The 12,922-nt window shown below is 38.8% G+C and overlaps 1 protein-coding gene across 2 annotated transcripts in view; it reads right to left on the bottom strand.

The window, feature by feature from the left end:
• Nucleotides 1-5,961: 5,961 nt before the first annotated feature.
• The window catches only part of LOC137098586 (cadherin-18-like), a 130,654-nt gene continuing 123,693 nt past the window's right edge, over nucleotides 5,962-12,922 (bottom strand). Inside the window, exons 11-12 of one of the 2 annotated variants that reach the window (XM_067474979.1) lie at nucleotides 11,973-12,242; nucleotides 5,962-11,150 (exon numbers count right to left, since the gene is read on the bottom strand). In XM_067474979.1, coding sequence (XP_067331080.1) covers nucleotides 10,492-11,150; nucleotides 11,973-12,242 — 929 coding nt within the window. In that variant the 3' untranslated portion in view covers nucleotides 5,962-10,491. The remainder of the gene's footprint in view (nucleotides 11,151-11,972; nucleotides 12,243-12,922) is intronic. The other variant, XM_067474980.1, reaches the window with a different exon arrangement.

Below are 12,922 nucleotides of genomic sequence, written 5' to 3'. Positions count from 1 at the left end.
TTCCTTTGTTGCACCAATGAACAGTTGTCATCAGGACCACTCAGCCTTGACGGACCTTTAGATAGAGACAATATAGACTAAAACAGTACGTTCCATTTATTCCTCACCAAATCCTGGCTGAAAAGGAGACACATTCTTGTGTTTATAAATGATCCATTTTCTTTTCCATTTTTAAGTGTCTAAACCTAACATCCCTTTAAATGACATACTCTAGGTAAATACTGTATATCTAACTTTTATGTTTTAATGTCTGGGCTAATGTTAAACATGCAAATGTAACATTAATTAGTTTAAAATCAAATAAAGTAAAGATGGGTGGATAGTACTGAAGCTCTGAAGCTTGTTTCATTTCAATGAAGTGCACTTTGATATATTATACCAGAGCTTTTATCAAATAACTTTACTAGGTTTTAGAGCCTTTAATGTTTTGCAGTAAATTAGGCAATTTAGTGGGATAACAACCATCAGGAAAATTTGGCACTTTACTAGGGGACATGAGAATCTTCCCACGTCATACTCAGCAATTTTATAAAAGTAATACGTGAATATATTGTCTAATCTGATTTTGACTCATATATGCAAGTCAACCTTTTAAATGTATTTTGTTTTTTTCCCTTTCGACTTATCCTATAAGTTCAGGGTCGCCACACTTGGTCAGCATGTTGATGTGGCTGAGGTTTTTTTTTTTTCCCCCTGGATGGCCCTCCCCAATATCTACAAGGCTTGGGACCGACACTGAACGGCTGGGGATGGGATGGTTTGTTGGAGTTCAGTGTCTTGCTTGGAGACACTTCCACATTATGTTGGGTTTTATCTGCCTGCGGCTAAAATATAAAGAACAAAGAACCTTTCTGAGAGGAAGGATATGAAAACCGAAGACCTCCAGCTAAAGTTATGAAAAATGAGCAGCGCTAACACCTGAATTGAAGTAGCTGCTGATCAGACTCACCTGTGCAACATCAGCTGATGTGAAGCCAATCAGCATCTGTGAGGCCTCCTGCAGCCCTGAATGTCACTGAGTCCTCACAACAGTAGATGGAGCCAAATTTCTGTTAAACAACAAGGAGCTCAGCTGCTGCTTGTCACAGCTGCTACACTGTGGCTTTTAGTCACCTGTCATTTGTCTGGATCATATCTGCAGAGTTTTTCACAAAAAGAAAACATGAGGCTAGAGATTGAGTATAACATGCAGTAACTTGAACTTGTACATATTTGGCATGGGGTCTAACTTTTCTGCTGTCACAGCATCAACATTTTCAGTTTTAATGCAACCTTTAGGCCAGCTGCAGGAGCTCTGATTGACAAGCTGTCAAGTGATGGCTAAAATGTGTGGACTTAAAGCTCAAAATTCGCTGTTTCTTAAGTAAATCTAGCTGCATTTTAGCTGCATATGAAATTATCTAGTTCATGTGACTGTAAAAACAGACCATAGTTAAATAATAAGGCTGGCTGCTTTCTGTATTTCTGTTAGGGGGATACATTCATTGAATTTTTGGACACAGTGTGTATCCAAAGCCTGATTGTTTCCATGTGCCAAAAAAAATCAGAGTTCAATATCAAAAAACACATTTTGATTCAATCTCACCAAATGTTATTCAATCTGTTACTGTAGATAAATGGAATTTCTCTTCTGTTTTAGTAAAATTATTAAAAAACACACTGTCCAACTTTGTCAAAACATTTTTAAACAAGAAAAGCTAGTATATATCATTGAGCTGTAGGCTGTCTTTAGTAGGAACCAATGAGCTAGAGGCATTGAGAAAGATGACGTATAAGAGCATTACACTCAAGGTCACAGGTTGGCAAATTATTGTCGACTGTCAATTGGCCGTCAGCCATTGTCGTGTTGTCAGTAATTGTCTGGTATGTCCTGTAACACTGGCACTAATCAGACCCCTGACTCTGGCTTTTATCTTATTCAACATGTTGAACATGTGCCGTAAACCTATGGTGAAAGAGACCAATTTGATAGGCTGTTAATTTGTGCATGAGAAGTGAAATAAAAGTGACGAAAGATAGCAAATGACAATACAAAGAGGGCTCATGCAGATAGCTTTTCATTTCTTATCTTTATCTCATGTGAACATTCAAAATTAAGATTAGCATCACAATGAAGAAACTAAAAGCAACTGATCAGCAGCATTCAAGACCAGCTCTGTACCACAAGAAATTGTTTGCCATAAAAAGTCCTGTCTGTTGTTTTTCCTTTTAAGATCATCAATACAGACCACTGCCACCTTCTGGTATGGAGAGTTTTTTCCCTCTCATACAATGCTAGTTGGCTGTTGGCTACAGTCTTTGCAAAGTGTGCAACTGAACCTTTTTGGTCAGACCAGTCAGAACAATCTTTGCCATTTTTAATAATTTGCATCAGCATCCGCGCTCATTTCGGCCAATTAACTACAGCGTTAATTGCATTTGCAGCCCACACTGAGAGCACTTCACTCGCATATGTGACTGAACATTAGATGCAAATGGGCAAATGTGTAAAATTGTTTGGGCGCATGACATCCATGGCTTAACTGGATGAATTTTATTGGCACTTGAAGAAAACTGTTAGAGATTAATGGACCTGCTGTTCCCTCTCTGTGACCGAGGACAGGGCTCGGCTGCTCCTCATGCACAGGGTACATTGGAATCCTAGGTGAGGTGAGACTTCACTAATCTTAGTTTATGACTATACATCTCTAAATATGACACATTACTGTACACGTTTGGTGCATAGGTTCCATTCTCACATAATCACCAAAATAATAAACCCATGTACAAAACAGTCCATGCAGTCGTGCTTAAGAAAAAGTTTATTGTCTATTACTGGAAATCATTACATCTACATCATCTAACCATCAGTTTTTTCTTCCAAGCACATCAGCATCCAGGCTGTGTGCCTCTTCCCTCTCTCCCTCTCTCCTTTTTTCCCAACTATGATGTGGAGAAACTGTGTTGTGGGAAACATCTGGTTGTAGCACCTGGAAGTTGGTCATCACCTTCCTAATTGTATTTTGTTTGCTGCTTTCTGTTGCTCTTCATTTCTTTTCTCTCTCCACTCCCCACTCACCCCAACCATTTAAAGCAGACAGCCGCTCAACCCTGAGCGAGGTTCTGTCAGAGATTTCGTATGTTAACTGGTGGTTTTCCTCTCCATTATCACCTAGTGTTTGCTCAAGGTTTTTTTTTTTTCCATAATTCTTTAAGATCTTGACTTTATCTTTTGAAGTGCCATGAGATGTTGTGATCTGGCGTCTGTAAATAAAAGGAATTGAATTCTAAATTATCTCAAAAATCAAAGTCAAAAAGTTAGACATCCTCCTATTTTATACCTTTGTGTGATTTCATTATATTACAAATCCATGGACAACAATATCTCTTTTGAAAAAATTTTTTTTTTCCTCATTTAAATTGTGGTGTTGGGACAAAGACAAACGTTTGAAGGTGAAGGAATTCTGACAACAGTACCTTTTTACAGTGTCTTCCACAGATCCCAAGCATCTCTTCATTTCACTTCCTGCAGCTCATCTCTCCTCATATGTACAATTCTTTAGTTTCTGTATTTTGTGTTAAGAAATGTGATGCACAGCAAAGAACCTCATGTAGTCTTGCAACTTGTAGAGCACAAATGCAGCAGACTTGTCAAAATTGATAAATAAATAAGCGGGCATGGATACTTTACTCTTAGCTTCAAAATTAGACAAGAGCAAAATAAAGTGGAAGGTCCCTGTGGGATGCTAAGTGAAGTTTTCCACTGCCACGTCGTGTGCTGGATATTGCGCCAAAATATTTCCACCTGGACCCAAATAAATATGCATGACATATAACAAGACAAGACTTTATATGTGAGGAGAATTGAACCGAAGAAACATCTTTTATAGAAATGAAACTTATACTTTTCAAACCAGTTATTTTAATAAGCAATGCCAGTAACTAACGACAGCAGCAAACTTGATCAGCTGTCAGCAAGTGTTATATGATATGATATTTTTATAGTTTCCTGAAACTGTACAAGTTACATAATTCTAAACAACAAACTTGGACTGTTAGCACAGTATAATTAGTTGGGTTCAGTCTCTTGTGAATAGACAGGCTAATGAATATAATGACTGTATGTTCAGTGTTCTTCCTTGTGTTTTGGATTTTTGCATGCGTTAACCTGAATGTTATGATTAAGCGTCACCTATTTAAACTGGTGAATAACACTGGGGCCCCACAAGGGACAAGTCCTCTCTCTCTTCCTCTTCAGCTTAATGTGGCAAAGACAAAGGTACTGGTTTTGGATCTGAGGAGGACCAAGGCACTAGTGCCTCCAGTTTCTATTCAGGGTCACAGTGTGGAAGTTGTGGAGGATTAAAAATACCTGGGAATGTTACACAATAAACTGGACTGGGGTAAGAACACTGAAGCCCTCTACAAGAAGGCCCACAGCATTGTCTATTTTACAAGAACCACTTCAAATATGAATGTGTTTTATTAAAAAACACAATGTTTTATATTAAAACTCTTGTAGTTGTGTTGTAGTAATGTTGGGGCCGATTAGTTTCAGAACATGATGGCAGCTGAGCAACTGGATTGGCAACGGACCTTTTAATAAGAGAGCTCACTTTGATTAGCTGTTGTCAGAACATGGGAGGAGTAAATGGTAATTAGTCTGCAGTTATATAGCACATCTCTAACTTGTTGGTACCCAAAGCACTTTACACTGCTTCTCATTCACCCATTCGCACTCACAATCACACAATATGCAGCTACGTTGGGAGCTGAGAGTAGCTAAGTTGGGATTCAGTGTCTTTCCTTGAGCGTCTTGCTTAAGGACATGTGACAGGAGGAGCAACTGCCCTATGGATTTAGCATTTTGAATGAAGCCAAGTCTCAAAAGCTTACAGCAAAGACACTGCTCTCCAACTGCTACAGATATTTAAAACAACACTTGACTCCCCCAGTTACTTTTCACATGTAGCTTATTGGGCTAAGGTTTAAAGTTTGCTTAAATTGACAATTGTCGTGAATCACATCAGAACACCAATAATCAGAATCCAAACCAAAGATTCCCACTCCCAAACCTTGACTTTATTCTTTGTCACATCCCTACAGACACTCATTTCACATTACGTGTGATGTAGTTTGTCCTAAAATGTTCTTAAATGTTGACTGACTGAAAATAAAATGCACCTGTGAAAAAAATAGAAATTCAATTAGCAAACTGTCGGCTGTGGATTCAGGAGAGCTTCGTCCTCTTCCCAGGCATAATCACCGGTAATTATGCACTTTATTAGTTACAGGACATCTTGTTCTGGTTGGATGGAGGGAAAGGGCAGACTTTACTCTGATACCTTATAATCATGGAGGGCTGAAGTGGACTGACCTGCAAGAAAATGGGTGCTCCAGACGAAAGCATCTGTCAAGTGGTTTTAACACCCATGTCACATGGTTTAAATACTGCTTTTTATATAGAGAAGTAGCTCTGGGTGATACATTGAATAAACAATTTTTGCAGTGGTGGTAAGTACTTAAATAATTTTATTTTTATTTTTAATGATCTCATTGTAACCTGGGTCAACACCTTCACATCTACACAGGAGTGAGACTACTATTCATAGCAGAAAGTGTTATAGCAGCTAAATATAGGGATAGTCATTTCTTTTTACATGGATTTACACCCCAAACCCAAACTGAACACAGACACAAGCTTATATTATTTACAGCCACGCTGTGGATAATTTCTTTTTCCTTTTTTCATCAGTTGGTGACGATTCAGTCCACATCTTGTCTAATGCAAATATTTAGCAGAGGGTCTTGTGCAATTAATCCAGGCTGATATTGCTCTTGAAAAAAAAACAAAATAAAACTTTCCCTATGAAACATTCGGGGCCATAAATGTTGAACATGAACATCAAAAAAAAAAAAAACTTCTGTGATGGTGCTTTGTGAAACATTTCACAAAATGTTTTCCCTAAATGTATTCTTTCATTGTAAACGCCTCCTACTTTCATTAAAAGCTGAAAAGTAACTTCTATAAACAGCAACACTGTGCCATTGGCTCCTGTATCACCCATTGTTGCCAACCTCTCCATGACAAATAGAAACAAAAGTGCTCAACAACAGCCATTGAATCAGGCATAGATAAATTACAAAAATTTCACTTTATTGATCCATGAGGAGGAAATTCAGATGTCTGTAAGAGTCATCAAACCACTAGAATAAGGACTACATCAAAATATTAAAAATACTAAAATAGATTTAGAAAATACAAAACATAATACATAACTTTGTAGTAATAATACATGTTTTGGGACATGAAGTGGGGCCCCAGGCCAGTAGGGGTCCCCAGAGGCCTGACAAAAATGTAAATTTGTACAGCACTGACTGTGTGCGAAGACAGTATCAGTCTTAAACATCCCTAAGAGGGCCCCGACTCTCAAGCAGCACATGATTAAGTGTAAACTAACAGGTCTATGAAACAAGGAAGACCATGAAAATGAAGAGGAGTTATCATTCTGTGAGCAAAAAAGAGCAACAGGAGAAAAAGCAAGATGGTGGTAAGTGGAGGAGGGGAGATAATAACAATAGCGTTAGCTGAATTTTCTGTGGTAAACCGATGAAATCTGTGTCTAACTATCAAGCTACGAATGCTAAGTTATGGAATTTAGATGCAAAGAAATTTGGACAAGTGTACTTTAAATCACTGATGTATTAGTTATTGTGCAGTGTAGTGTGGTGTTTATTTTATTGTATTTTCCATATCTTAAGCATAGTGGTTTATGTTGCATACATTTTTGCCTAGGGCCCAATAAAGTCTAGGATTGCCACTCACTGACTGTAAACCATGTTGAAAGTGCTGAACTTTGAGGTCGCAGAGAGACAAGAGAGATAAAGATACAGAAAGCTATCACATTAGAGGAGTTGATTTATTCAGATCTGCCACATTGTACAGTTAATTTAACAGCAGAAATGAAGCATGGTCTGCAGTCAGATAAAAAAAAAATTAAGCAGGTTAAAAATAAAGCTTCCACCCCCCCCCCCCCATTTCTGTCGTGGGAATGCTGTTCTGGAAGTAGGCAGGACTCTTTATCCCCACCAAGCTGCTCAGTACAAGGAACACTGCACTGAGGTCTGTATGTGGTTAATGCTTCACCGATTTACCATTAAATTAGTTTCACCATGTTCAGATCACCATCTATTTGCAGCAGGACTTTTGAAGCTCAGCCCATCAATCTTTAAATTCCCTTCAGTCTTTGATGAAACACTGTGAACCCTTTAACACAATTTGTCCTCTGCTGTATAGGAGTCACTTCTTATCCAGTTAGACTAGAGGTGACAAAGCTCCACTTTTAATGTATTTTCAACACTGACACTGCAAAATGAGGAGAAGAAAAATGAAGTAGAGAGAAATAGTCAATCAAAATAAGTAGAATAAACCGAGGATTTCACAGTGAGAAAAAGACCCAATATCTGATATTCATATCGCCATTGTTTAGTTTAAAGTCACAAAGCATTTCTATTGACCTGGGGCAAACAGGCTGTGTTGATTACATTTATTACAAATTAAACATGGTAGAAACAGAATTTAACCAGCCTTTATTTATTTTCTTCCACTCTGGTCAAAGAGTAGACTTTACTAAGGATCAATGGCTTTTAGCCGGTCCCTTTAAGGGAATGTGGGAAATACAGTGTAACTGCTTAACATCGTCCGACAGGTTGTAGGCTGTGACAAACCTCAAGCTGAATTTTCTCTCACACAGGCACTGAACAGACATACTAGATAAATAAAACTATTTTAGATGCTGATGTAAAGTTGTTTATTAAGTGATGCTCAAAGTTTGTTGTTAAACGCGGAAACAGCAGTTGACCTCAGCCAGAGTTAAGTTAATTAATTAAGTTAAGTTAATTATTAGCTGCTACAGGGAGCGTTTTTTGTTTTTTTTTTAGTCCTAAATGCTCTGTGGAGGGTTTTTCCTCATGTCATGAAATAAATTGATACTTCGTTTTGGTCGCCATACAGGACGTGTCACTGACTGGACTACAGTGTCCATGTAATATTGTCTGCTAAGATATTTGCACTAGGTTTCACATGTGACCGTGGCGTGGAAAATATAAGTTTGTAGCTTGTTAAGGAGGCTTGTCATGGTTGCTTTTCTGATGAACATGGCTTACTAGCAGGCTTACTAGTGTGGAAAATGTGTTATGGCGGCAAACAGCACAATCCCATTTGTGTCTACTGGCGCTCATCTATATGATTAAATCGGTCAGAGATATGTGGAGAATGGATGATCAATATCTTTACCATCCTGGCATGTTTCTGTTTTTCTGGTTTTGACTACCACCATTTGTATTATTATGTTGTGTTCAACTCATCTCCATACATAAGTAAGGAATTAAAAGTTAACGAGAGCCCACAGGTATCATAAAGCAGCACTGGTCCATCCATCAGTCTATTATCTGTCACTGCTTATCCTATTTAGGGTTGTTTGGGGCTTGGAGCCTATCCCAGCTGTCATTGGGTGAGAGGTGGGGTCCACCCTGGACAGGTCTCCAGTCTGTCTAAGGGCCAACACAGAGAGACATACAACCATTCAGACTCACATTTACACTTACAGACAATTTAGCCACCAATTAACTTAAAATGCTGATTGATGAGCAATAGCCAGCTATGGTTTATGACTAGAAGAAAAAACAATATTCAGATTTACATTATCAAGCTACATACAAAGCAGAAACAAAAATGTTGGGACAAATTGCGACACGTCCAGTATGGCAGACACGGGGGGGTGGGGGTTGTTGCTGTAAAAATTTATTATTTTTACAGCAACATGAGATGATGAGCTAAACTTAATACTAGGATGACTGAGAATTATTTAATGGATGTGTTGTACAATGCTGCAAGGGCCTTTAGCATCTTTCACTGGTCCCAACTGCAAGTCAGATGATATAATGGGGAACAGGTAGCTGCACTGCCTCAAGCAAAAGGCCAAATACCTGAAGGGATCAACTAAAATTAGTTGGGACATGATGCAATAACAATACTATACTACTGCATAAAGTAATACGACTACAGTAAGACACTGTGTGTCAGACGAAGCCAGTGAATACACATAAATAATGCTGAGGTACTGTGTGAGGTACAGTATATTCCATATCTCCCTGTTAATCCAGTTAGAGCTATTGAAAAGAAAAAGCAAAAAGATCACAATTCACAAATTGTGTAGGGTCAAGAAAATACATTTTTACAACAAACAATGAGGATTCCTCTGAGACTTTCCATGTTTTGCACAAATGTATCCAAATCAAATCAAAGCACATAATCAGACTACTTTTCCAAAACAACTCGTCTTTTTATTAATCTATAAAAATATACACTGGGGAACATTGGTGTAATGTCTTCATGGTCCGGGTTATATTCCTTTTGACTTATTCGTTCAATTCTTATTGAAATCAATTCTGAAACAGCCTTACAAGTTACAGCTCTTTTACAGACCGTTCAGTCCAATAAACAGCATACTGAATCACAAACATCCACACATTTGTAAAAGTCAGCAAGGTTTGGAGGTGGGAGGGTATTTGATTGAAACCAGAACAGCTGCAGAATGACAAACACCGTGTTGAAGACAGAGGAGAATTCTGTGGTCAATAGTTAAATTGCAAATAAAAATTAAATAATCACTTGTTGTAGCTCAGATCGTGCTGTTAGGTTTTTGCAGTGGACAATAGCTTAGAGAGATCCCCTTACATTCTTGACAGCTTGGTCTGTAGGCTTGAAGCATGATCATGATGCTGGAGTTTAGATTAGCTAAACTTCGGTACACCTGGGAGACTGATGTGTCAGAGACCTGCTGTCAAAATCTGCATGCAGAGATATCGGATTTTGAAGCATTCTTTGACCTTTTTAAACCCTGCAATTTGTCCACCTTCCTGGGGGACCATCAGCTTTCTCTAGATCCTTTATTACAGGCAGCAATCAGTGTAGCCACTCTCAGCCTTACGCTGCTATGTCTTTATGATTCATAAATGAATGAAACTCCATGTTCTTATTATTAAAGCTGATAGATGACTAGTCACCTGAACCTCCTGTGTCCTGGGTCATTGTGCTCCCAGTCAATTTGTTGCTTATCTCAGGAGTAGCTGTGCGAGGTTTTGTTTTAATGAAAGCATTTTGTCATTTATAAAAATAGCAAGCCCAGAATCCTTTGGGCCCAGCACTACCTGTGTCTTTTCCACCGACGTACCTAAGAAACAGGGCAGCGTGAGAGAACTGTTTGCAAACTTACCTAAAAGTGAAATCCTCTGTCAGTTATGTCCCTCATTTTCCCAGTTCAGTCTGGACATTACTTATCCATGTCAAGTGTTTCTCCCATTTCCATGATACCACCATTTGTAATTGGCTACGTGTGCAGCAGTCATTTTGCACCTTTGCTTCAAATGGCACAAGTAAAACCTAGTTTTCTTCAGCAAATCTGGCAAAAAGGAAAACAACACACACACACGACCTTTGAGTGCTAAACTTTAAGTGTCTGTTTTAGTTATGCCTGTAGCCAGCTGCTCTATAACAATTCGTTCCAGCGTTTCTCTCTCTGAATCCCAGTTCTCCAAGTCAGCATAGTTTAATTCAGGCAATGCAACAGTCAGGCCCAAAGAGCTGACTGACCCAGTCAAGGACCCACAGCCTTCATAGGCATATGTTTGAAGTGAATCATAAGGTGGGCCCCGTGTGTCTGAGTCTGCTTTGGCCACCTTCTCCTGGATGATCTGTTGAATTATGTCATGACCATCTAGCAGAAGTGAAGGAGCTGACTGACTGATTTCTCGAGGAATGCAGTCAATCACAAACCAGGCAGCAGGTTCTGACTCTGGGCTGTAGCTCCCATAATCCAACTCCCGAACTTTCTTCCTCCTCAACACAACAATCTCCCCCTCATCACACTCAACCTCGTCGTCCTCTCCATACAGCGTTGGTTCACGGCCAAGGTAGGTGTGGAACTTCCTGTGAGGCTCAGAGACTTTGGGATTTCGCAGTGCAGCAATGTCAAAAGCCTCAGTGTCCTCCTCCCCACCTCCCTCATCATCATAGGTCACCACATTTTCTCTGATGTCCTCTTCAGAAAGAATCAAAGGATCTTTGCTTGTTTTCTTATGTCGTATCTGTGTGAACAGCATCACTATGGCTCGAGAGACAATGAAAAAACAAAACAAAACAAAGGATAAAGTGAAAAGCAGGGCACATAGAGGGCACACTATGACATGAGTGAAGTAAAAGAATGATTGCAGATTGGTGTCTTCTGAAAAAGTGGTGGGACTTACATTGATTATGTGGATTACATTTACATTTAGTCTTTTTTCAAAGCAACTTACAGTACATGGGAGTTACAAAGCAAGCAAAACATTCAAAGTCAGGGAGAAGACACTGAAGCAAAGTGCCATGAGAAGAGCGGTTTTAAATTAATGAGATGTAAGTGCAAGATGCAGTCATAGGAAGAGCTTTATTTATTTTCTAATTGAGAGTGAGTGCATGTGCACATCCGATAAAATACGCCTAATAGTATTCTTTTTTGCATAAATAATAAAAAAAATAATGACAAATAATAATTAATGTTAAATTCACAACCTGCTACTCAGAATAGCTAGCAATAATTTTGTCATAGTGGAGTTATGATGGAACCAGTGGCCACAACTGTCAACGCTGCAAACATGGCAGCCTCTAAAAGGCTCATTCTAAGCCAAAGAAATGCTGACATAATATAATGTTAAATACTATATTATTTTTCTGGTAATCAGAGCTGGGCAATTCCAATCCTCAACTGTCGTGCTTGTTTGGCCTGTAAGTCTCTCATATTGCAACTTAAATTCATTTAACACAATAGAGTGGCAAGCGGCACAAGACTGAAGAATTCTACATGTATATCAGTGGCACTTTCAGTGTCTTTGTAAGCATGAGATGTTAGGGGAAATAGAAAATGTACTGGACATATTTGCAAAAACCTGCTTACCGAATAAAATGGCAATACACAGCAGTATGGCCACAAAGGCTCCAGTGCTGAGGCCAGCTGAGGACAAGAAGGCCTGGGCCTGACACAAATTGTTGCTGTTGCGACCCTTGGCATTCTTCTGACAAACACACACCCTGAGAGAGAGTGTGGTTGTGCTGCTGAGTGGAGGCTCCCCGCCATCAGCCACCACAACCACCAGGCTGAGGAACTCCTGGTCTCTGTCCTGGCTGAAGCCTTCACGTTGACGAGATACTATGCTGGCAGTGTTGTCTGCAAACAGTTTGTTCAAGAAAAGAAGAAATTATGGATATAATGAGAGATGTGAGAAAGGGGGAGGAGAAAAATCATTCTTCATGGTGATAAGTCAATCTACAATAGTAAGAGAGGAGGGGAAAAGCTGATAAATCTGATGACCTACAAATAACCAATTTGACAGAGTGTAAACATATTAAAAAAAAACATGTGTTTCATGTTCTGCAAAGAAAAATGATTTAAAAAGTCAAACAAACATAAAATCCATATGCAAACCAAGAATTAGCATTTTTGCAATTTCGGTTCCCTCGGCCTCACAACTTACTTACTAATCCACATTTCCTGCCCTGTTTAGTTTAGTTCTCACATGAACTAGCTATCTCAGGTCACTATAAAAGGAAAGGCTTCCGTAGAGCAGGTAAGAATGCTAAATCAAATTACAAATGGGAAGTTTAGTGGTGGTGATATATGGCCATTGTTTTTAAGCTTCCAAAATCCAGTACCCCTGTAAAGTATAGTTTGATCAACTACAATAGGATTTACTATTGTGCATTATAAAAAAAAAAGTTTAGCTAGACATAATGAAATTTAGTAATTAAAATTTGTAGTTAACAAAGAATCGAATTAGTTTAGAGCCTCACACTCATATCTTTGGTAGATCCATGGAAATTGGGGTTGCTCTTAAAAACCTTAAATTA

Source organism: Channa argus, chromosome 14 (genome assembly GCF_033026475.1).
Source record: "Channa argus isolate prfri chromosome 14, Channa argus male v1.0, whole genome shotgun sequence".
In the NCBI taxonomy this organism is placed as follows: Eukaryota; Metazoa; Chordata; class Actinopteri; order Anabantiformes; family Channidae; genus Channa; species Channa argus.
This window is presented reverse-complemented; position numbering and strand designations above follow the sequence as displayed.